General features: G+C 39.9%; 1 protein-coding gene across 1 annotated transcript in view; it reads left to right on the top strand.

Annotated features, from left to right (window-relative positions):
- The window catches only part of SCN11A (sodium voltage-gated channel alpha subunit 11), a 117,916-nt gene that overhangs the window by 63,154 nt on the left and 28,849 nt on the right, over positions 1-25,913 (top strand). Inside the window, exons 5-17 of the mRNA XM_054693188.1 lie at positions 660-761; positions 1,288-1,416; positions 2,417-2,511; positions 4,435-4,611; positions 5,348-5,414; positions 7,547-7,694; positions 8,509-8,706; positions 9,852-10,022; positions 11,544-11,673; positions 12,181-12,419; positions 18,332-18,511; positions 20,831-21,208; positions 23,473-23,865. Of these exons, the coding sequence (XP_054549163.1) occupies positions 660-761; positions 1,288-1,416; positions 2,417-2,511; positions 4,435-4,611; positions 5,348-5,414; positions 7,547-7,694; positions 8,509-8,706; positions 9,852-10,022; positions 11,544-11,673; positions 12,181-12,419; positions 18,332-18,511; positions 20,831-21,208; positions 23,473-23,865 (2,407 nt within the window). The remainder of the gene's footprint in view (positions 1-659; positions 762-1,287; positions 1,417-2,416; positions 2,512-4,434; positions 4,612-5,347; positions 5,415-7,546; positions 7,695-8,508; positions 8,707-9,851; positions 10,023-11,543; positions 11,674-12,180; positions 12,420-18,331; positions 18,512-20,830; positions 21,209-23,472; positions 23,866-25,913) is intronic.

The following is a 25,913-nucleotide window of genomic DNA, read 5'->3' as shown; positions in this document are numbered from 1 at the left end:
CTACCCTTCCCTGTGACTCAGCCTCAGACCATTTTACCCATTTATATGACTTGCCAGTCTTGTATCTTTGAGTTTGCAATCTGTCTTAAGAATAAAGACAGGTAGAAATTAATGAGCATTTCTGATGTGTGCCAGGGGAGACACTGAGCAGTTTTAGACTGGGGAAGAGATCAAACAAACAAACAAACACGTGAATTAGTAGAGATAATGAAGTACTGAGAAGAATGGGAAGGAATAACTATTTAGGTTGGGCTCCCTAGAAGCAGAGCCTGAGATGGAAATTCTTATTTAATGGGGAACTACTCTGGAGAAGGGAAAAGGGAACCGACATGGAGCAAAAGGAAGAGGCAAGAAAGGATGGGATCTCAGTCAAACCTATGTCAGCCTGAGCCCAAAGGTGCCTCCAGAATTTTCATATTATTGCAGAGCTGCCCATCCTGGACGTGTCTCAGTGAGTCAGACGGGTGGAAGAAGGTGTGTTATGCTCCAGGTGAAGAGGCTGTCATTTGGCCTAGGGCAGTTTTTCAGGGGACAGAAAATTGTTCTAGGTCAATCACTCAGTGAGCGGTCAAATGCACTCACAGAAAAGAAAACCTCCACTACCATAAGGAGTGGCACATGCCATCCTGCAGGGCACCTGCCTTAACAGACACCATCACATTGTTCAGCTTGTTCATCATCTGCACCGTCGTCATCAACTGCGTGTTCATGGCCTCAGCTCTTGGAAAGGATGGTAGTAACGAAACAGCCAACACCGCTGAGTATGTGTCTGTTCTCAACTCATCTGTCCTAAGTTTTTAAACAAACACACCTAAAAGAATTCTGAGCTACATCAGAGTTTAGATAAAGAGGGAAAGAAAATGTCACCCATAATCCCAATTCCCCAACACAAATGCTGGCAGTCTGTTTTATTTTTGCATGTGTACATTTTTTTCTTGTTTTTAAAGACCTTTTAAGATTACATTTGTAATAAACAGCACAGTACATATTTTAAGTCTTGTCTTTTCAAGTAGTTTTCTTTGTGTTTGCACAAGCTTATAGGTGTCTCCACTGATGGCTATATAATTTTTCAGGTGACTATACCATAATTTTCTTGAGTCTGTTTCTCAGAAATTCTAAATACCAGAACTTGCTTGAGGAGCTTGCAATTCTGAGCTCCAATTTGCAGATCAAAATGCTAAATATAACATTGAAATGGAATGAAACCTCTTCATAGTAGGATAAGACGAATGGACTCCCTGATTTTCACATAACTTATGTCATTACTCTGAATTATTTGCTTTGTAGGTATGTCTTCACCGGGATTTATATTTTTGAAGCTTTGATAAAGATATTGGCAAGAGGTCTTGTTCTGGATGAGTTTTCTTTCCTTCGAGATCCATGGAATTGGCTGGACTCCATTGTCATTGCAACAGCGTAAGAATGTTAAAACTTTCTAATGAAGAGATTAGATTCCTAGTGGGAAAGAAGCCCCTTGGTTTTCATCAGGGCTCTGTGTGGATCCATGCGCATGACTGAGTGTTTGAATAATTCTGAGAGCTCTGGTTGGTCCTGAGCTGCCCCATGTGGCCAATTAGCCAGAGACCTCTATACACAAATCGGTTTCTAGATTAGCTTTCATGCTTTCAATTATTCAGCCTTTGGCTCACCAAACTCTGGCCTGTTCTGAACTGGACTTTGTGCAGGATATAGAGATTTTAACAATGAAAACAATTTATACATGGTTCTTACCCTCTTGAAACTCATAGTTCAGAGGGGAAGAAAGACAGTTTGTGATCTTTACAACCTGAAATGGTAAGTGCTAGGGTAGAAGCTGTGCATGTATCAGACTGCCAGAGCATGTAAGAAGAACCGAGGAGTCTAGAAATCTTTGTCCACTGTAAGGTCACAAAAAATTTCACTCATTTTTTAAAGAAGTTTTATAATTTTTGGTTCTTATGTTTAAGTCTACGGTCCATTTTGAGTTAGTTATTGTGAATGGCATGATATGAGAGTTAAAGTTCTTCCTGAAGGAAAGGACATCAATTTGGCATCTGAATGATGAGATGGAGTCAGCAAAATAAAAAACAAGAAGTGCACTGGAGCATGGGACTTGGTAATCAGTCAGAAAATATTTATATTGATTTCAATTATTTATGACTAGAACCACAATTGTAGTGACTATTTCAAGGAATCCTCATCTATGTCAAAATATAAAGATTAGCAGAGAACAGCCTCTTGCACAATTTATGGTCCATAGCAATAGAAAGTGATATTGCCAGATTATCAGATGGAAGGTGGGATTGGGAAGGTGAGGCTGCAGATTTTACCTTGGTGGGCGTAGACCCCAGACGGTGTTTACTTGTGGTCTCTGAGGAGCTGTTCCATGCAGTCATTGGAGCGCAAACCCAGGAGTTCCCTGTTTTTTGTCTTTTAGGTTTGCATCATATGTGCCAAATCTCACATTCAGCCTGTCATCCCTGCGTACCTTCCGGGTGTTTAGAGCTTTGAAAGCAATTTCTGTAATTTCAGGTAAGTCATTAATATTAACTTTAGCTCAGCAGGAGAGAATGTTCTTTAAATTTTTCTAAAATGTCATCATATAAACCGAAAGTGAACAGATTCTGTTCTACTCATTTAGTTGACCATTAAACAAATCAGTATCGAGCACTTAATATGTCCAGGCACCATGCTACTGCTTCAGATATACAAACATTAGATGCTGTCTCCAGGTAGGTAGTGTCAGCATTGAATTAAATTGTAGAACATCCAGCTGGTATCATAGAATTGGTTGTTGTGGGGGGAAAAGCCATCCATTTGGTGAGCAGAAATGTCAGAAATGAAGTCTATTAATGTGGGGATAGTGTCTGAGTAAAGGAGACATTCATGAGAAAAGCACAGAGAGTTCTAGTACAGTGGTCTAATACTGGTCAACTGAAACATTGTCACTTAGTGTCCACAGACATTGCTTTCACATCTGGTTGTTTATCTCTCCAGCTATAAGGAGAGTAGAGTTCTTGACTCAGTGGTATGCTGGAGCTGGTCTGTCCACCAGCTATGCTGGAGCTGATTGTTCTGTCCACCAACAGATCATGCACATCTTTTTCCAACTCTGCTTCCAGAATCTCATGTTGGTAGCTTGAAACTAGGAGGAGGGAGAGGGATCTATTATGGAATATGTCCAAGAAATATTACAGATGAGCACTTTCCTTGCACTGCCTACTCCCCTTAGAAAACTGATTATAAGCATTCACCAACATGCTACGTGATTTTGGCCTTCTAATATTGTAACTTTGGCAGCCTAACAGTATGTTATGGACACAGTAGGTGCTTAGTGAATATATCTTGAATGAATGAAAGAAAAAACTCTAGATTTTTTCTAGGACATCCTCCTTAATTGGGTTCAGACAAACTCCTCCCTCCAGCTCTCTGCTGGTGTCTCATGGCACCTCATGTACCCTATAGTAGGTAGTAGCCTCAATATGGTAATAAGTTCTAACTCCTCATTTGGGTCGTAAAGCTGCACATGAACCCCAAATGCAGAAACCCTACTGGAGGTTTGGCACTGCTGTCACCAAGTTATGCCTTGTGTCTGTGTGGCGTGTGTCTGCTCTGAGTCTTCTCTTTTGCTCTTCAGAGCAACCCTGTGGCAGCTGTAGGGCAGGGATGAGGCTGAGTCCTAGACTGGTTGGCCACTCCAAATGACACACAATTTCTCAGGCACAGGGTTGGAACTAGAACTTAGGCCTCAGAATCCTAAACCAGGCCAGTTTCCAATTCCAGGCTTCTTTTTAAATTTTTTTTTAGTCTTTTTTAAAAAATTTATTTAAATTTTATTTTTATATTCCCCATACAATTACACCCCCCTTATTTTGACCCCAAGCCCTCCTTTCCCCACCCCCACCCCCCATAGAGTGTCTCTGGTTCATAGTTGTTTGTTGATTTTGATATTTTCTTTCTTATAGTTATTCTTTTTCCTGGTCCCTTATTTAAGTTTTCTAGATTCCTGCTATGAGTGAGACCATCCGGTATTTTTCTTTTTCTTTCTGGCTTATTTCGCTGAGCATGATCCCTTCCAGTGCCATCCATGTTGCTGCAAATTGCATGTGTTTATCTTTTTTGAATGCTGAGTAATATTCCATGGTGTATATGTACCACATCTTGATCCAGTCATCTATTTTTGGGCATTTGGGCATTTGGGTTTCCATATGATCCAGCAATTCCATTTCTAGGTATTTACCCAAAGGACACAGAAACATCAATTCCAAAGAGCACCTGCACCCCTATGTTTATAGCAGCACTATTTACAATAGCTAAGCTTTGGAAACAATCCAATTCCAGGCTTCTGAGGTCTCGGCTCTCCCTGCCTGCCCCTTGCTCATGTTTGGTGTGTGTGTGTGTGTGTGTGTGTGTGTGTGTGTGTGTGTGGCATCTCCTCACCCCTGTCCTCCTCAGGCCTGAAGGTCATTGTTGGTGCCTTGTTGCGCTCTGTGAAGAAGCTTGTCAATGTGATGATCCTGACTCTCTTTTGCCTGAGCATCTTTGCTCTGGTAGGGCAGCAGCTCTTCATGGGAACTTTGAATCATAGATGTGTCAGAGAGGACTGCCACAATGTTACTGACGACAATAAAGGTAAATAATCCACCTTTCATTCCTGCTTTATGTGTGGTTAACTTTTATTTATCCCCTCCTACTAGCTACATATCTGCATTACTGAGTCTCTTAGGAACAAGGGATATCTTCAGCCATCCTGGGTACTCATGCAGGCAGATGCCTTTCTTAGAGAATCGCCTCATTCTTTGGGTTTCCATGGAGAAAGAAAAAGCCCAAAGTTATATCTGCAAGGATGTTGTCAGCTCTCATCCTTTCACACTTAGATCTCTGCCCACTTCTTCGTTATGTTTTTGCAAAAGTCTTCAGAATGCCTCGATCTGGCCAAAAGGAATGAGCAAATTTCCAAACCTCCTCCTTGAACATTTTCTCTCATGATATCACTTCTTGCTATGCCCCACCCTCTCCACACTGATGTCAGTCCTGTAACAATTTCACCTGTGCCTTGGCTTGTGGGCATCTCATGGATGGTGTCTGTGTCCAGGTCACCCCAGGGGGTGGACTCTGGTTCAGTTCTATGCACCGAGAAGCAGAATGGTGGTGTGGTCACCACTTCCTCCTGCCTTGTTGCCTGGCTTCCTTCCTCTTATCCTGTCTCTTGCTTCTACCCAAGGCCTTAGGCGCCAGTTCCTCTCTGGACATATACTTTGATCATTTTAGAGGATTTCAGACCATCCTCTGCAAGTATAATCTGGTATATTTGGCATTTTCTTTCCTTTCAGTGTTTTTTAAAAAAATCTAATTCTTTCCTTCTCAGAGAACTGCCTTGAAAAAAAAAATGCTTCAAGTGATTTCATAATGTGTTACACCGGGAATACTAACCGGTAAGAAATTTATGCTCTCCATTTTTTTCCCCAACCATAGAACTTCTAGACCTTTTGAAATGATGTGGCAAACAGTATTCATCTAATGATTTGTAAAAGTAATGATAGTGGTTTTCAAACAGTACTGATTATTTTATATGTCTAGGTAAGTTTAGTGTGTTAAATTTAAAATTGTTTCCAATTGTTTGGAGTAACTTTCACCCCCAAGTTATATTGAATTTATAGATTATAAAAAACCTGCGGAAAAATGTAGTGATGTTCTAACTTCATGGAGTGGCTATTCAAGACTTTCAAAAGTAAGAAAAAAAAAAAAGCATTGTGACTGCGAACCCCAGGAAGTCCTTTTTTCCTGTTCAGTGGCACTGCCCTGATGTGAGAGCATGCTGCTCTGTTTGCTGGTCTGTTCAATACCATTACTTCTAATCATACACATGGTTTTATGTGTATTGATATGCAATCACCCAAGAGCTGGTAGCCCTCTGGCCCTTTTGAGATTCCATCCTTCTTCTAGAATATCAGTATTTTCTCCTATGGGAAGAGATTCAGCTAAGTGAAGACTTATTGAGTGTATTTCAAATTATGATAGTGTGCTAAGTTTGAGGAAAGAGACTGCTTTCATCCTCAATAACAAGTAGGTATCAAGGGCCTATGGAGCCCATGATCTGTGTTAGGCCCAAGGGGAGCTCTATCCTCTTGAAATTGAAATCTGATAGTGAAAAGAGATGTAGATTAAATGGGATGAGTGTTAGAAGAGAGTTGTACAGATATTGTGAGAGAAAATGGGATATAACCCTATCTATAAAATTAGGCAGTTTCTTTAATGGTGATGGTCACAGGTTCAGATTAGGTCAAATTCACAAGACATAATAGGTTTTAACAGAATATAAGTTCTGCTGAGTTCTCCAGAATGATCTGCAATAGGACACATTTCAGCTATGGTGTTTTCATTTAATGAAGGGCCCATAAGTGCTTCTTTGACTCCTCATCCACACAAGATAGGTTTGGTTGTTGTGGGCAAAATCCAAGGTGGGGTGAGCACACAGACACAGCAACCTTGGTTTCCAGCTGGTCTTTATAATGTCCTTGTTTTTTCTAAGCTTATATGCTGGTCATAGCTTTCTCAGTCTGCATATATTCTCAGAGTTCAAGAGTTGTTTAGTAAACTACCTCCTAGTATGTGATCTTCTGCCCTGACCATAACACAGCAGTTTCTAAGGAGATGGTACATATCAGTGTAAGCATTATATTTAAAGATATCTTAAAGCTATAAGAGAAGTTTTTGAATTGGGAGTGTATATAAAAAAATGATGGAATGGTTTTCATTACAAGCCTTTTGATGCCACATGATTTTTATTTTTATTATTTTTATTTATTTTTTTAAGATTTATTTTTTATTTATACAAGAGCTGGGGTACAGGCCAGATGCATGGGAGGGTGAGAGGATTCACCAGAGACAGAGCGGGGAACAGAACAGGCAGACTGATGAAATACACTGGTGAGGGGAGTAGTGGGCGAGACAGGAGAGGTATGCCGCGCCATGTGGGATTCTCACTGGTTGGCCGGGATCGAACCCACACTGCAGGGGCTGTGAACAGCTTCACAGTATGGTGCTCAACCGCCTGTGCCACCAGGGAGGCCCTGCCATGTGATTTTTAAACCACAAGCATGCATTACTTTGATAAAAACACCATCTTAAGTACAAATTAAGAAAGTATATAGATACTTAATGATATTGCCTTGGGGATGTGGCAAAGACCTCTGTGCCATTGTTTGTAAAGTAAAACCCAAATATGTGTAAGAATAAAAGACTAATTGTTAACAACTGAAACCTAAGTATTCATCATTAGCAGAACACTTAGTTAAATCATAGGACCATAAGACATGAAAAAAAGGGACATTCATTTTTTTCAGTGACAAACTGTTAATATAAACTTATCAATAAATGCATTTGGAAATAGCCAATGAGTACCCACACTAAAGTAGAAGCTGGCAGGATGGGAGATAGGGCCATGCCACAAATATTTTATGCAGTTCATAGCCATGGAGGAAGAACCAGTGCTGTGGGCTGCAGGTGGGGCAGAGAAACTGGACTACAGGAAATGTAATTGTTTCTTTGTTCCCTTGTCTCCAAGGTCTAGTGCCTGTTCTTTGGGATATGTATGCAAAAGGACAAATTATAATCCTGACAATGGTTTTACGAATTTTGACAACTTTGGCTGGTCTTTTCTTGCCATGTTCCGGCTTATGACTCAAGATTCCTGGGAGAAACTTTATCAGCAGGTTATCTATTTGTCTCCCTCGTCCTCTCCCTATCACTTAATTATCTCTTTACCATTTATTTGTAACCTATCACTTATTGTTTTCTTTTGTCATCTATTTCTCATCATTAACAATTGTACTATTAAATCTATTTTAGAAATTCTGTTAGAAACAGCAAAAAATTATAAACATGACATTTGGAAGAAGAGTTAAAAAAAACCTCCTCTTCCTAGAAATACTCTCTCTCTCCAGATTCCCTGTTGAAGATGGTCTGTAGCTCATCAGCTTTCATGCAGTATAGCTGTCTCTCTTGCCTTGTTTATTTTTTTTAAGATTTATTTATTTATTTTATACTAGAACCAGGGTACAGGCCAGATGCGCGGAAGGGTGAGAGAATTCACCAGAGCCAGAGAGGGGAACAGAACAGGCAGACTGACAAAATACACTGCTGAGGGGAGCAGCGGGCAAGACAGGCGAGGTCTGCCACGCCATGTGGGACCCTCCCCTGCTGGCTGGGATCAAACTGGCACTGCAGGCTGCAGACACCTTCACAGCGCGGCGCTCAACCACCTGCACCACCAGGGGAGGCCCTGCCTTGTTTATTTTAAAGTGCAAATACCCAAAAGAAAATCATAGCAAAGTCACTGAGATTTCCATGGGAATAGGATGGCAATTTTCACTGAGAGACAGGGCGTCAGGATGACCTGGGTGAGCTAAGAGGCTGATGCTGAGGGTAGCAGAAGACTAATTGCTGGTGTAGTATTTCTGCTTGAGCTCTTGGCCACCTTCTCTGGAAGAAGACTTCAGGTACAAGTGTGTGCTCTATCCTTTGCAGGTCTTGCATACATCTGGGTGCTACTCTGTCTTCTTCTTTGTGGTGGTCATCTTCCTGGGCTCTTTCTACCTGATTAACTTAACCCTGGCTGTTGTTACCATGGCTTATGAAGAACAGAACAGGAATGTAGCTGCTGAGACAGAGGCCAAGGAGAAGATGTTCCAGGAAGCCCAGAAGCTGTTAAAGGAGGAGAAGGAGGTAGGACTGTGTGAGATTGGGCAGTGTGTCTGTTTCATTGTTTGGTTGCCCATCAAATTGGAATCTGATCAGCCTCATAGACAAATCCTGCCATTCTCATTAGGCTTTCATTAATTTACTAAGTGGTATTGTGTCTCTTCATCTTAAACTGCACCACAAAGTCATCCTGACTCGACACCTTCAAATTAATATGATCATTGTTCTCAGTCTTGACTCTTTTCTTGGGCTTTTCATCAGCCATGGTGAGTGCTGAGTCTCCTCCTTAGCTGCTACATCACAAAAGAAGTACCAGGTGTGCACCAAACAAGCACGCAAGCAGCACCAGAGAAGCAGCAAAAGGTTCATTGGTGCTTTTCTGAGAATTTAAGCCCCTTGCGGACTGGCTCTGCCACATTTCTTACTAAGATCTTCAGGCACAGGGCTCTGGAGAACAAGGTTAACGTTGGTGTTAACGCTCTTTGATCTTCTGAAGCTTAAGCCTTCTAGGACAGATCCCAATTTGCTGCTAGAGAAAAACAATCATGCCGTGTAAATCCAAGCTATGTGCCAGACTTCCTGCTGGGAATCTGGAAATGTTTATGTTCAGCTCCTTTCTTTCCTTGAATGAATTTGAGAAGGTGATAACAGTGGCTCCAGAGACAATAGTCATAGTCATCTCTCCTTTCTTGAAATTCCTGTCATATTTACAAATCATTCTCCTTGTTTCCTTGGTATCTTCACATTATTCTGGTTTAATTCTAAGATTTTTAGGGCAGGGACCATGTTTTATACTCCTCATCTTTCCTTCTCAGAGATCTGTCAGGGGAAATCCGTTGTAAGTGCTTAATATCTGTATCACCAGGCACAAACATTGAGTGACTAGCACATACTGGACTGCTCAGGGTTGGTGAAGCAGAGATATAAAAGAGTCAGCCCTGCCTTTGAGGGCTCAGTCTCTGTGGACAAAGAGGACATTTTCTGTAAATAAACAATGACAAAGCTAGCATAGACCATTGAGGTATAGAGTGATTTAAATGGTAACATGCACCAGAAACAGGGAGCGAATGTGTATTAGGGTCAAGGTCATTTGCATATTTTATGAAACTGTTGGGGTCTGGGAGGAAAGGAATAATCTGTTCATCAGTTGCCTTTGTTCCCTTTCTAAGGCTTTGGTTGCTATGGGAATTGACAGAAGTTCACTTAATTCCCTTGAAGCATCATCTTTTTCCCCAAAGAAGAAAAAGTTGTTTGGCAAGAAAAGGAAGTCCTTCTTTTTGCGAGAGTCTGGGAAGGACCAGGTTCCAGGATCAGATTCTGATGAAGATTCCCCCAAAAAGGTAAGTCTTGGCAGGGAGATTAATGAAACTGTGCATTTGTCCAGGAGGCAGGTCAAATTGTCGATCTAGTTGAAAGGACTGATTTATTAATTTGCTCATTACTAATTTATCCATTTGTATACACTTTCCTGCTTCCACATGCCTATTCAACTACCCATTTATTTACTAACATTTTTTTAAAGTATTGACAGTGTTTACTGTCTGCATGGCACTGGAGTAAGCCCTGGGGATACATGAAATATATAATGAAAACACACTAATAGGAGCCAGTTGTACTATCACTGACATGATCATCACTGTGGGAGAACAAGGCGGCATTTGGGGTGTCTCCTCCACAGCAAATATGAGAGGTTAGAGTCCGAGATCCTAGGAAGGAGAGGAAAGAAAAGTGATACACTGATGGGAAAGCAGTAGTTTAGGTGCATCACCAAGCCAGTTGCCCCTAAAGACAGTTGGAGTATAATCTTCCTGGTGTGAGGGAGCTAGAGTATTTTAAAATACTCTATAGACTTTGGCCTATGATTGGTTAAAGATTGCTGGAGTCAGGAGATAGTAATTTTCCTGTATTTCTTTATTTTTTTTTTTATTTTTAAACAATATTTGCTTCCCCCCACCCCCTCCGATTGAGTCCCCATAGAATTTCCTTCCCCAAGGCTCCCGTGCACCATCACCACAATTTTCCTATGTTTCTAACTTGCTATCCTTTGGGGTAGGGGGTGTTCATATTGCCCAAGAAAGCCCTCAGATGTGGGGACATACATATGGGGCCAACAGCATCTGCTAGAGACAGCCAACCCATGATTGGTGAGGCCTGGGAGAAGAGAAGTGGATCAGAAGAGTTCTGTCTGGGGTCTCTGCCTGGCCAGAACTTTTGAGAAACTGGTCATTTTAGATACTTGAGTTTTCTGGATAGTTAAAGATTTGTGTTCATTCAACTCCAGAGACCTTAAATTGTAGCTAAGATGAGTCAGTAAAATTCGGGCCTCGCCTTGAAGTTTACCACATAGATTTTGTGATATTTATTTGGTTGATCTTTTTCTTTAGTGACTATTTCAGAATCTTTTTAGGCAATTGTTCAAGGCACCTCATCACCTGGCCCCAGTCCACCTTTCTAAGTTTGTCCCTCATTTCTGCCCATTGCAAACATTGTTTCCAAATTAGACTTTTGCTTTTATGCCCTGAATCATTGTTCATTAGTTCTTGTAAAATTTGTTTGCTCTTTGTTGACAATAAACAAATCACAAAGAAAGAAAAAAAAGTTTGTAGGAAGAATTCTAAAAATGCATATATATAAGAAACGTGAATGATCAAGCCATATTTCTCTCATTAAATGTGAAATAAGAAAACTGAACACTTAACATGACATAAGGCTGAAGTGATTCAACTTATATAAAACAGTGAACATGTTCATTGCATGTGGCATTGAAACACAAAATCATTTGTGAAGTTTTGAGCAAAGTCTACTCTAGGCTTCTCTGTGTCAGCACCTTTCCTTAAATTTTACCATGTCTTTTCTTACAGCCACCCCTCCTAGAGCAAACCAAACGACTCTCTCAGAACTTGTCAGTGGACTACCCTGATGAGCTTGGAGACCCTTTCCAAAGACAGAGGGCATTGAGTGCTGTCAGCATCCTCACCATCACCATGCGTGGTAAGTCCTTCCTCCCAGTCCAAGGGAGAGCCTAATTTTAGTGGTTCCCTCTGTTCTCCTACTCTTTAGCCCCCCACCCCCTGAAGCCTTCTGCAATCCATTGTACTGCCTATGAGTGATTTCCTGTGAGCATGCAAGCAGAGTGGCTTAGAAGTAGCAGGGTATTTCTGTGTGCCCACCCTGTGTTGGCATTTGGATAGTGGTTGGAACTAGCTAGAGTTGGGATGGACTTGGAACCAAGAGCACAGACAGCCATGTAGTCACAGGAGGTCTCAGTGACAATGATAGTAGTCAGAGAAGAGAAGACAGACATATCCAGTAGGTGACAGAGGGCATTGAAATTAGGATTACGAAGTTGGCATGGAGAATAGAACTGTGTAAACAGACTGGAAACCTCTGATGGAGCAGATTAGCAGTACGTAATAGGGAAGAGGAAGAAATACACTCAGGCAAAGAAGAGCCAAATTGGTTCAGAGTTAACTTCTCAACTGCTCTTTCATTCTCTAGAACAAGAAAAATCACAGGAACCTTGTCTCCCATGTGGGGCAAACCTGGCCTCCAAATACCTCGTGTGGGACTGTAGCCCCCAGTGGCTATCCATTAAGAAGGCTCTGAGAATTGTGATGACTGACCCCTTCACTGAGCTGGTCATCACCATCTGCATCATAATCAACACTCTCTTCTTGGCCATGGAACATAACACGATGGATGACAATTTTACGAAAATGTTGGAAACAGGGAATTGGGTAACTTTAGGCCTTTCAAATATAAAATAATGTCAAACTTTGGATTATAAATCTTCCAAAGTCAAAATATTTTGTGGGTAGCCTTATCTAACTTAGGTTTTTGGTCGCAAGTAGAATAGGGGGAAAGATAACTGAATTTTATTTTTATCCAGTTCAGTTTTGGCTCTCTAATATAAGGTGTCTCTTTAGTTATACAGTGGTAAGCCAGAAGCAAGTAGACACCTTAAAAGATTAACTGAGATAATCAAGAAGGCATTAACCATATCCAGAGATGCATGGTAATAAATAACACAACCTTGGGAGATATTCTGACAGAATTTCTCAAAATAATGTGACTGCCATTATTAGGTGTTACTCCCCATGGAAAGGTAAGTCAGGAGCTGGCAGCTTGGAGGTTCATCTTCCTGGGAAGAGATGTGTAGAGCTTAAAGGGTGGGTGGGGTTTCTGACTTGAATCTGTTTCAATGTGTTTGTCATTGGATGAATCTAGTTTCAGTTAAACTGGAGAAACTAAGATAGAGGAGCAGACTTTCAAGAACTATTCACTTTAATTCATAGTTCCTGCAGAAGGCATTTTCCCCAAGGGACATTAGTCTACTAAATATCAGAAATAACCATGACCATTGAATGTCCTACCCAAATTAGCTAATTAGTTAGTGAGCTAAAGTCTTCCTAGAATATCTACCCATTTCTTCTTTTTTTTTTTTTTTTCAAAGATTTATTTATTTATTTATTTATTTATTTATTTATTTATTTATTTATTTATTTATACAAGCACTGGGTACAGTCAGAAGCGCGGGAGGGTGAGAGAATTCACCAGAGCCAGAGCGGGGAGCAGAGCAGGCAGAAGGACCGAAGTACACTGCTGAGGGGAGCAGCGGGTGGCAGGAGAGGTCTGCGCGCCATGTGGGACCCTCCTCTGGTGGCCGGGGAGCAGCCGGGGATCGAACCGGCGGTGCAGAGGCCGCAGGCAGCTTCGCAACCCAGCGCTCAACCGCTGCACCACCGGGGAGGCCTTACCCATTTCTTCTTAAATTTTATCTTGTATTTCCAATTTAAAAATCAATAAAAGATTTTTTAATTTTAAAAATAAGGAAAATACAAATAAAAGAAGAAATTTACTTCTTATAGCTCTGCTGGCAAAGATGATCATTAGTGGATTGCAGAATATTTCTAGAGAGTATACTGGCTTACCTCATTTTATTATACTTTATTACACTGCACAGATACTGAGGTTTTTTGGGTCTTTTTGATACTGAATTTTTTTTACAGTTTGTAAGTTTGTGTCAACCCTGAGTCAAGCAACCTATTGTTTTTCCAACAGCATGAGCTCATTTTATGTCTCTGTCATATTTTATTTATTTGTACAATATTTCAGACTTTTTAATTATTATTTTATCTGTTATGGTGATCTGTGATCAGTGATTTTTGGTGTTATTATTGTCATTATTTTGGGGGTACAATGAACTATACCCACATAAATGGTAAACTCAGTCAATCATTGTTGTATATGTTCTGAATGCTCTATCAGCTAGCCACTTCCCAAACCTCTTCCTCTCCTTGGGCCTCCCTATTTCCTGAGACACAGCAGTATTGAATTAAGCCAATTAATAACCCTATAATGGCCTCTGAGTGTTCAAATGAAAGGAAGAGGCACATGTCTCTCACTTTCAGTCAAAAGCTCAAAATGATTAAGCTGAGCGAGAAATGCATGTTGAAAGCTGAGATAAGTTGAACACTGGGCTTTTTGTTTGAGACAACTTTGAGACAAGTTGTGAGTGAAAAGGAAAAGTTCTTGAGGCTGCTATTCCAGTGAACCAAAAGTAAAAGTGTGATTCTAGTGAACTCGTGAAAGATAAGAAATGAAAACAGCCTTCTTTCTGATATGGAGAAGGTTTTAGTGTTCTGGGTGGAAGATCAAACCAGTCCCAACATTTCCTTAAGCCAAAGTCTAATTAGGGCAAGACCCTTACTCTCTTCAACTCTCTTAATATCAAACTTTGGCCCTTACTCTCTTCAACTCTCTTCTATGAAGGCTGAGAAAGGTGAGAAAGATGCAGAGGAAAGGTTGGAAGCTAGCAGAGATTGGTTCATGAGGTGTAAGGAAAGAAGTCATCTCTATGACATTAAGGTACAGAGTGATGCACCCAGAGCTGATGCAAAGCTGCAGCAAGTTATCCAGAAGATCAAGGTAAGATCCTTGATGAAGGTGGCTACATTAAACTGCAGATTTTCAGTGTAGATGCAACAGCCTGAGATTGGAGAAGACTCCATCTAGAACTTGTATAGTTAGATAGGAGAAGTCAATGCCTGGCCTCTGAGCTTCAAAGAACAGGCTATCTCTCTTGTGAGGGCCTAGTGCACTTGAAGTCCAAGCCAATGTTCATCTACCACTCCAAAAATCCTAGGACTTTTGAGAATAATGCTACACATACTCTTTGTTGTGCACCAACAAGGCCTGGGTGACAGAGCTCATCTGTTTACAACATGGCTTACTGAATATTTTAAGTTGCTGTTGAGTCCTGTTGAAGACTTCAGGAAACAGGTTCCTCTCAAAATATTACTGCTCATTAAAAAGACACTTGGTTACCCAAGTGCTCTGCTGGAGATGCTCAAAGAGATGACTGTTTTATGCCTGCTAACACAACTTCCATTCTGCAGCACATGGATCAAGGAGTCATTTTGACTTTCAAGTCTAGTTGTTATTTAAGAAATATATTTTGTAAGGCTATAGCTGCTATAGGAGTGATTCCTCTGCTGAATCTGGGCAAAGTCAATTGAAAACCTCTGGAAAGGGTTTACTCTTCTAGATGCCTTTATGAAAATTTATGGTTCATGGGAGGAATCAAAATATCAACAATAACAGAAGTGGGGAAGAAGTTGATTCCAACTCATATGGGGTGACTTTGTGGGGTTCAAGACTTCAGTGGAGGAAGTGACTGGACATAGCAAGAGAATTAGAATCAGAAGTGGAGCCTGAAGATCTGACTGAATTGCTACAATCTTAGGAACTTAAATGGATGAGGAGTTGCTTCTTAAAAATGTGCAAAGAAAATGGTTTCTTGAGATAGAATCTACTCTTGTTGAAGATACTGTGAATATCACTACAATGGTAATAAAAGATTTTATATAAACTTAGAATATTATATAAACTTAGTCAATAAAACAGTTGCAGGGTTTAAGAGAACTGACTCCAAGTTTGAAGGAAGTTCTACTGAGGCTTAAATCCATCAAATAGCATTTTGCAGTTGGTCTAGTTAAGTGACATCCTTCGCACTCTTCCAGATGCAAGAGTCAAAGAGACATTGTTGGTGTCTGAGTACACAGGCAATAGACGCAGCCCAGCTCTGAAAAATTGGTGAGCAACATGCAGAACTGACCACATAACCTGTGCCTCTGTTCTGTGTGTCCCATTCCCTGGACGTGCAATACAAAGGGGGCAGCCACCATAGCAAGGCCATGGAAGTGGCAGTGAAAGGCCTTGGGATCTTGAGTTCCAAAGAATACATCCAAACCTACCTCCCATGGTGGGTAGATCAAGAGTAACTAGAGTAAAGTTCTGTGGGATTGGATTCTCCAGCTGTCAGGACTGCTTGATTCATTGGAGCACACTGGGTTCCCAAGAATCCATAAGTAGCAATTGAGTTGGATTGTCAACCAGTGTTCCCAATGCATCTAGGAATACCCAGGATAGGCACCTAAAGACTGAAGGAGACAGGAAGAGAAGTGGGTCAAGAGGAATGGGGTCCAGTCCAGCACAACTGGAATATGCAGTACTGCATGCTTTAGGCACTGCTTGTGTCCAGGGCAAGGGTAGAGAGTGATATTTAAAGGAAAAAATAGATATAAGCTTTGATTTTTCTTTGCCACTATTTATTTGCTGGTCCTGCATTTATTTTTGCCTATTCTTTTTTAAACTTTGTTATTTTATTTTAGAGATGTTGATGTTGAAAACAAATAGTTAAGTCATTGAATTATTTAAGAAAACACATCACCTGTTGCTTTTCATAAGGACATTTGATTATGTATTTTTTCTTTTTCAAAACTTAGAGGAGTCTTATAACTGACATTTTAAAAACTTCAATCCTTTTATATTACATTATTTCCATACTATAATTTTTATAATTTTCCTTCACTTGTGTATATGTGATAGAGAATGTGCTGTTATGAAAAAATGTTCTGCTTTACCTTCTGCAAAGATATAGAAGACAAATGTAGTTTTGAATTTGGCTACTACTTAATCAACATTTTGCAAATTTCTTAAGCTTGTAATCTAATTGTCAAAGATAAAGAGTAGAAAAATATTTTTTCCTGTGTAAAGCACTTAATTTAGCACTTTGTGCAACTCTTGCCCTTCCTTTAATTTTTTAATATTTGTTTCTGGAATGATGAGCCCTTCCCTTCTGAACGAGTGTTTAGGATTATATTCCAAATAACTGATCCTTCTTTCAACCACAACCAATCTAGATTTTATTGAACATTTTTTTCCTGTATCTTGAGTAGATCAAAGACATTTTTCTCTTCATGGCAATGTTTTTCTTTCTTTTTTTTCTTTTTTTTTTTATTGTTTGGTTGTTTTTTTTTTTTAATTTTTTATATATTTCTTACATCATTCTTCATTTTTTTAAATAATAAATTTTATTTTTATATTCCCCATACAATTGCAGCCCCCCCATTCTGATCCCAATCCCTCCCCTCCCGCCCCGCCCCCCTAAAAGTGTCTCTGGTTCATAGTTTTTTGTTGATTTTGATTTTCACTTTCTTATAGTTATTCATTTTCCTGGTCCCTTATTTAAGTTTTCTAGATTCCTGCTATGAGTGAGACCATCCGGTATTTTTCTTTTTCTTTCTGGCTTATTTCGCTGAGCATGATCCCTTCCAGCGCCATCCATGTTGCTGCAAATTGCATGTGTTTATCTTTTTTGAATACTGAGTAATATTCCATGGTATATATGTACCACATCTTCTTGATCCAGTCATCTATTTTTGGGCATTTGGGTTGTTTCCAAAGCTTAGCTATTGTAAACAGTGCTGCTATAAACATAGGGGTGCAGGTGTTCTTTGGAATGGATGTTTCTGTGTCCTTTGGGTAAATACCTAGGAGTGGAATTGCTGGATCATATGGAAGCTCTATGTTTAGTAGGTCCAGAAATCTCCACACAGCTCTCCACAGTGGTTGGACCAGTTTGCACTCCCACCAACAGTGCAGAAGAGTTCCTTTTTCTCCACACCCTCGCCAACATTTGTTGTTGCTAGTTTTTTTAATATGTGCCATTCTCACTGGTGTAAGATGGTATCTCATGGTAGTTTTGATTTGCATTTCCCTGATGACAAGTGATGTTGAACATTTTTTCATATGCCTGTTGGCCATTCATGGCAATGTTTTTCAATTCTCTGTTTGGGCCCCCTTTTAAAAGTTTTTTCCAGATTAAGGCGTTGCGACTGCATGGTTAGGTGTAAACTCCTCCTAGGATTCTGACTTACAGAAGATATTTATATTTAGTTTTCAGAGCTGTCAAATACCCTTCCTCTCACCTCTTTAGAATTTATATTGGTTATTTTAAAATTTCACAGGAGTAGTTGCTTGACACTTCCTACCCCTTTGCTACCTACCAAGAAGCCAATGTTGCCTTCTTTTCAACAGAATGGGAAATAATATTTATTTAATGTCCTCAGAGCTAACTGTGGGTTCAGTAATATTGAGATGGGTACTATGGAGGTGGGTGGAGAGAGGAGTAAAGAAAGAGTGCTATTCTTGATACAGCTGTATCAAGACTTTAGGAAACATCATACCAATCATAATAATACAAGTTATTTCTTTGTAATCTCTGTAATTCCCTTGGATCATTCTTAAAAACATATCTCCAAGGAGAGGTAGTCATCTTTTCTCATTCTTCTTTATCTCACTGTAGGTTTTCACTGCCATTTTTTTGGCAGAAATGGGCCTAAAAATCATCGCACTTGATCCCTATCACTACTTTCGCCGAGGCTGGAATATTTTTGACTGCATTGTTGCTCTTCTGAGTTTTGCAGATGTGATTTGCCACTTTGTTGTGCCTGGAGGAAAGTCATACTTCCGTTCTCTAAGAGTGGTAAGGCACTTACTTTCTTATTTTACTAAATAACTTCCAGAATTGAAGAGTCTCGAGGGAATTCAGTGGCTCTGTTGGGTTAAATTTTAACTTGTCTTAACCAGAGAACCAAAAACTGCACCCCTCTTCCCACCCAGGTCTTTAATACCTTTGCAAGTCCCAGGGGTACTTCTCTCAGTTGAACCTCTACTCCACCCCCAAGATGACCTATAATGTTCCGTGGAGAAAATTCTCTTACAGTAAAACTGTGTGTATGTCTTAAGTAGCTTTTTGCCTCTTCTGTCCTGAGTACAAAACTTATTACTCTCATCACTGTTGCAAAGCGATGATTCAAAACTAGTGGCCTGAAATCAAAACAAAGAGACCCCCACTGATTGGGAAAAAATTCTTGCACTCCATACGACTTATAAGGGACTGATCACAAAGATATACAAAGAACTCACACAAGTCAACAAAAACAAGTAAACAATCCAGTCAAGAAATGGGCAGAAGAACTTAAAAGACATTTCTCCAAAGAGGAAATATAAATGGCCAACAGGCATATGAAAAAAATGTTCAACATCCCTTATCATAGGGGAAATTCAAATCATAACCACATTGAGATACTACCTTACACCAGTAAGAATGCACATATCAAAAAAAATAGCAACAACAAATGTTGGTGAGGATGTGGTGAAAAAGGAACTCTCCTACATTGCTGGTGGGAGTGCAAACTGGTCCAAGCACTATGTAAAGCTGTCTGGAGGTTCTTCAGTCTACTAAAAATGGAGCTACCATACAACCTGGCAATTCCACTGCAAGGGATCTATCCAAAGGACACAAAAACATTGATTCAAAAGAACACCTGTACACCAATGTTTACTACAGCACTATTTACAATAGGTAAAACCTGGAAACAACCCAAATGCCCAAAAATTGATGACTGGATCAAGAAGATGTGGCATATATACACAATGGAATATTATTCAGCAATCAAAAAAGATAAACTCATGCCATTCACAGTAATGTGGATGGAACTAGAAGGAATTATGTTCAGTGAAATAACCAGAAGGAAAAAGAAAAATATCAGATGATTTCACTTATAGGAAGAATATAGGGGAACCAAATAAGACATCAGGGGAAAAAATAGTAACAATACAAAACGCAACAAAGCAGGGCCTCCCTGGTGGTGCAGGGGGTTGAACACAGTGCTGTGTAGCTGTCTGTCGTGTTTGCTGCGCGAGTTTGATACCCTGCCGGCTGGGGAGCAACCCACATGGCGCAGCAGACCTCTCCTGCCTCACCCGCTGCTCCCCTCAGCAGTGTATTTCAGTACATCTGCCTGTCCTGCTCCCTGCTCTCTCTGGTGACTCTTCTCACCCCACCCCACCCCACCCCGCCCACAACTCTGGCCTGTACCCCACTCTTTAAAAAAATTTTTTAAAAATTTAAAAAGCCACAACAAAGCACAACAAAACAAACAAGACAATTATAAACCAGAGCCATCCTGCAGAGGGAGAGGAGGGAGGGGGATCAGAGGGAGAGAGGAGTATAGGGGACTGAGGTGATGGTGCATGGGTGCATTGGGAATGAAATTCTATGGGGACTACATCTGGGGGAGGGGGAAGTAAATGTTGTTTAAAAATGAACAATGATGGAAAACATATATAAATAAAAGAAAATTAAAAACAAAAAAAACTAGTGGCCAGAACTTTGTAATGTAGGAGTTAGCAAACTTGTTCTGCAAGAGGCTAGATGATAAATATTTTCCACCCATCTGGTATCTATTGACACCGTCAACCTTGCTCTTGTAGCACAGAAGTAGGCATAGAAATTGAAAATGGAATAGGCATAGTTGTGTTCCAATAAAACTTTATTTAGAGATGCAGAAGTTTGAACTTCACATAGTTTTCATATGTATCTTTCCTTTGATTACTCCCAACCATTTAAAAATCAAAAATACAATCTTAACTCTCTTACCATATAAAAATAGGCAATAGACTGCATTTAGCCCTCAGGCCAGAGTTTTTTTTTACTTCTGGTATGTTATATAGGATTCTAAAATACTCATTTAATGTAAGTAAGCACCACTATCATGACCCCAAAGCCTTTTCATCTCAAAAGAACAAGATATTTCAATGCTTAAAAGCAGACATAGTTGAATGTTAGGTGGGAACAGGGAATGGGAAACTACGTTTAGGATGAATTTGATCTTGCAAAGGTCTTTTGGAGTCGTAGATGCTGGGGTTTGGGACATTTCATTTGCTTTCTAGCTGAACAGATGGAATTTGTCCATAACTGGCTTTTCTTTCATTTTTTGTTTATTGTCTGTTTTTACAGCTGAGAGTCTTCAAGTTAGCCAAATCCTGGCCAACTTTAAACACATTGATTAAGATAATTGGCCACTCCGTTGGAGCTCTTGGAAACCTGACTGTGGTCCTGACCATTGTGGTCTTTATTTTCTCTGTAGTCAGCATGCAGCTTTTTGGCTCCCGGTTCAATGACAAGAAGGATATAAAACAATGCAGTGCTGGCTATAACTCTACAAGCTTATGTTTAAGACGCTGGCACATGGGAGATTTCTACCATTCCTTCCTGGTGGTATTCCGCATCCTCTGTGGGGAATGGATCGAAAATATGTGGGAATGTATGGCAGTAGCTCAAATGCCACTGTGCATTATTGTCTTTCTTTCCATCATGGTGATAGGAAAACTTGTGGTGAGTGTCTCAGTTGGGTTTTTTGTTTTGTTTTTAATGAATGAAAAAGTGCATTTGAAAAAGTGCATTAACTAGTGTAATTAATTATTAATAATTTTTCCACTCATGCTTCATTAGTGAAAATTGTAATTGTAGATATAGTATACATGTAATATTTTATCATATTAAAATTCTGCATTTTAATTTGGTTTGAGGAAGTCTGATAGGCATGAAACACAACCTCCTGTCATGTGGCACCCATGTCACATAGCACCCATGTTGATGCAACCATATGCATTCTAGTCCAGGCAGTTTAAAATACCACATTATCTTTGCCAGTTTGTTTGACTGAAGTAGAAGTTTATGACTTAATTTGGTTAATAAGATAGATATGAAGGAATGTCCACTGAGAAAAGCTTCTTTATTTTTTTTTTTAAAGATTTATTTATTTATTTATACAAGCACTGGGTATAATCAGAAGCGTGGGAGGGTGAGAGAATTCACCAGAACCAGAGCAGGGAACAGAACAGGCAGACTGATGAAATACACTGATGAGGGGAGCAGCGGGTGTGGCAGGAGAGATCTGCGCGCCATGTGGGACCCTCTCCGTGGGCCTGGGATCGAAGCTTGGCGCTGCAGAGGCTGCGGGCAGCTTCGCAGCACAGTGCTTAACTGCTGCATCACCAGGGGAGGCCCGAGAAAAGCTTCTTGTTCTAAAAAAGATAATGAAAGGAGGGATGAAGAAAAAAATGGTCCTTTTACTCCTGGGCTTTCTATGACTATCACTTCTGGTGCAACTGAAAATGTTATGCAGCCTAAGACAAAGTCAGCACTGAGGAAGATATAGTGAAAGGTAAAAGCACCCTATCTTCGTGTCATCATTGGTCCCCTGTTCTATTTTCAAACTTTTCGTTACATTTTTCCATGGTGTAAGCTGCCTTGAGTCTGTTACTTGCAGCTGGAAACAAACATTTATGTAGAAGCTAATTAGGTGTATACCAGCGAGGGTATGAAGAGACAGATATACCTGAGCATCTTCAGATTCAGATTACTTAAGATCTTCAGAATTATGTCTGGGCTATTGTGCAAATATAATTAACAATCACACATAATAACTTTATTGTAAGTATCTAACAAAAGGTGTAGATTAACAGTGATGACCCAAAACACAAAGAGAGCTTTTCACTGATGGGAGAGGGAAAAGACCAATCAGAAGACAAAGCACTTGAGAAGAGCATTTAAGAGGCAAGAGAAACTTACACTGTACAGGGGAGAGCTTAAGCAAACATCCAGAGTGGGAAATTCTCTTGGTAAAACTAAAAAAGAGTAACTAGATCATTCACACCCACAAAGCACTTCTCTCTGAAAGCTGTATGTTTTTGAGCTGGTGAGAGCCATGAAAGAGTTTGAAGAGGTAAAGATGTTGAATTGAAGGGTATGTAAACCAAATCCCAAGAAGGAAGCTGTTGGGTTGATCTGAATTTAAAATGATATGTGCTTCAACAGAAGTTTGTTGATTTGGTCTAAGCCTTTTTGGCTCAGCCCTAATACCTTTTTTGAGATTAGGGCAACAGGACATCATGGCCCTCAAAAAGCACATAGCTCTCATATTGCACCAATTGCAGAGGACTCCTTAGCAGTCTTAGATATCAGACCCATATCCCTGTGAGCAATTCTAGTAAAATCCAAAGTCTGGCTGATCCCCCCAGGTCACAAGGCTACACCATTCTGCTTTACCCTTACCAGTGTCTACTTTGCATGCTGCCTTTTTTTTAAAGATTTATTTTTATTTATTTATGAATATGAGAACTGGGTTGTAGGCTAAAGATGCAGGGGGTGAGAGGATTCACCAGAGACAGTGGGGAGCAGAGGAGGCGGATCTACTGAAATACACTGCTGAGGGGAGCAGGGGGTGAGACAGGAGAGGTCTGCTGCACCATGTGGGTCAGCTCCCTGGCCTGGGATCAAATTCATGCCATAGTGGCTGGGTAGCTTGGCCCTGCATGCTGCTTATATGTAGATAAACTGGATTTGGCTGTTTATACCTTTTTCAATTTTTTTCTGCCTTATCTTGCTGTCACTATTACTTCCCCAACATCCCCTCCTTTTATTTATTTTATATATGAACTTCTTTGGGAAACAGAAGTATAAAACTCATCTTTGACTGTTTTGGGTTGTGGGGAAAAATTGTTGTAGAAACCTACTTTATTCGTTACTTTGATAAATTTTCTATTCTACTTGTGCTTCCCAACACTACCTCTCCCTCCCTCCACCCCCACTTCCAGGTACTCAACCTCTTCATTGCCTTGCTGCTCAATTCCTTCAGCAATGAGGAGAGAGGGGAAAACAGGGATGGAGAAACCCGTAAAACCAAAGTCCAATTAGCTCTGGATCGCTTCCATTGGGCTTTTTGTTTTGTGATAAAGACTCTTGAGCATTTTTGTTGCAAGCGGTGCAGGAAGCAAAATTTGTCAAAGCAAAAAGAGGTGACAGGAGACCCTGATGTAGAAAACAAAGACGTCATTCCCCCAAAGAACTTTGATCAGCCTGCACCAAAGACTTTGAATGTCGGGCATGATTGGATTCATTTGGCTCCACTTGCGGAGGAAGAATGTGATGTTCTATCTCTTAGTGAAACTAATCTACCATCTAGTGCACAACCTGATGCTGGAGAACAGGTATGGAGATCATATAAAGCTGGAGTTGCCATAGGCACTGGTTGCTTGTTCTGTTCTGAACACTCTGCAGAAATTCTAAGGGTATAAAATGTGGTTAGTGCCTCTCACTACCCACATGCACATCCCAGAGCTGGTTCTAATCATTGTCCTACATTTGTGGCACACAGAGGGACAGAGGTCAGAGTGGACTGGACAGCTAGGGAAGCAAGTGCCTTTGTTTGAGCCCTAAATAAGTTTGGACTGGCTAAAAGGTGAGAGAAGAGAGTGTGGAAAGTGAAGTGAAGAGCATAGAGGCAGAGGTGGGAACAAAGTCTCTGCAGGCATCAGTGGGGGGCTGGTGGGTAAGGAGTAGTGGGAAATGAGATCTGTTAGGGAGCAGGAGAGTGATGGATGCTCAAATAAACAAGTTTATCCCACCTGTAGCAGGGCTGTTTGTATATTTCTGAACTTGCCAAAGTGATTACAACCACCAGCTTTGTGTAGGAGTTCCATTTGCTCTACATCCTTGCCAATGTTTGATGTTGTCAGTCTTTTCAATTTTCACCATTCTAGGGGGTTTATAGTGTACCTTACTATGTTTTTACTTTTATTTCACTGATAATGACATTGCACATCTTTGCCCTGCATTTCTTATAATTTATATATCATAACTGTGAAATGTCTGTTGTCCATTTTTTTAAAAAAAGATTTATTTATGCATGCAAGAATGGGGGTACAGGCCAGAGGTTGTGGGCGGTGAGAGGATTCACCAGAGACAGAGTGGGGAACAGAACAGGCAGATTGACTGAAATACACTGCTGAGGGGAGCAGCGGGCGAAATAGGAGAGGTCTGCTGCACCATGTGCGTTGTCCCTGCCAGGGATAGAACTTGTGCTGCAGTGGCTGCTGTTAGCTTCATAGGTTACATCTTAACCCCTTGCGCCACCAGGGAGGCCCTGTTGTTCATTTTTATTGAGAGATTTGACTTGTTATTATGGAGTTACAAGAGTTTATTAGACATTCAATATACAAATCCTTTATCTGATATATATATACATATATATATATATATGTTGCACATATTTTTTACCTGTCCATAATACACCTTTTATTTTCTTAATAGTACCTTTCAATGAGCAGAAAGTTTAAATTTTGATGGAGTATAATTTTTTAATACTACTTTTAGGTTTCGTATGTTTAGTTCTATTCTAAGAAATCTTTATATAACCTAAAGTTGTGAAGATTTCTGCTTATGTTTTCTTTGATAATTTTATAGGTGGAACTCTCAGGTTCAAGTCTATGTAGAAGCTAGTTTCCATTGAAATTTAAATTTGTATATAGAATTTTTGTACATTTTTTCGTATATATGTATACATGCACACACACACACACACACTCACACTCACACAGTGATCCTAGTACCATAAAATAAAAAGACTACTCTTTTCTCATTGAATCATCTCAGTATTTTTGTCAAAAAGCAATAAAATCTATCTGTCTACATATCTGGATCCATTTTTCTTGACTCAATTCTATTTTGTTCAACTGTATATTTTATACCAATATCATACTGTCGTCATTACTATAGATTTATAGTAAGTTTTGCATAACTTTATTCCTTATCAAATTTGCTTTGGCTATTGTCAGTCCTTATGCATTTTTAAATCAGCTTGTCAACATTTCCCCCCCACCAAAATGCTGGGATTTTGTTTGGAATGCATTGAATATACAGATCATATTGCAGAAAATTGGCACCTTAGCACCTTTGAATCTTCTGATTCATATCTACTTATTTAGATCTTCTTTAATTTTTCTTAGCAATGTTTTATATTTTTCAGTGTATAAGTCTTGACATATTTGGTTAAATTTATCCCTAAGTAGTTAATGTTTTTATGTTATTATAAATGTAATTTTTTAAAATTTGAATTTCTGAATACTTATTTCATCTATAAATAAAGACAGTTTTCTATTCTCCCTCCCCCCACCTTTATGTTTTTTCCTCTTACCTTATTATATTGATTAGGACTCAATTGATTCAATATTAGTGTGTAATATTGAATAAGAACTGT

The sequence above is a fragment of the Talpa occidentalis genome, unplaced genomic scaffold, assembly GCF_014898055.3.
Source record: "Talpa occidentalis isolate TD23 unplaced genomic scaffold, MPIMG_talOcc4v2.1 talOcc4.10, whole genome shotgun sequence".
Lineage (NCBI taxonomy): Eukaryota > Metazoa > Chordata > Mammalia > Eulipotyphla > Talpidae > Talpa > Talpa occidentalis.
The sequence above is the reverse complement of the archived record's forward strand: the minus strand, read 5'-3'. Positions and strand labels throughout refer to the sequence as shown.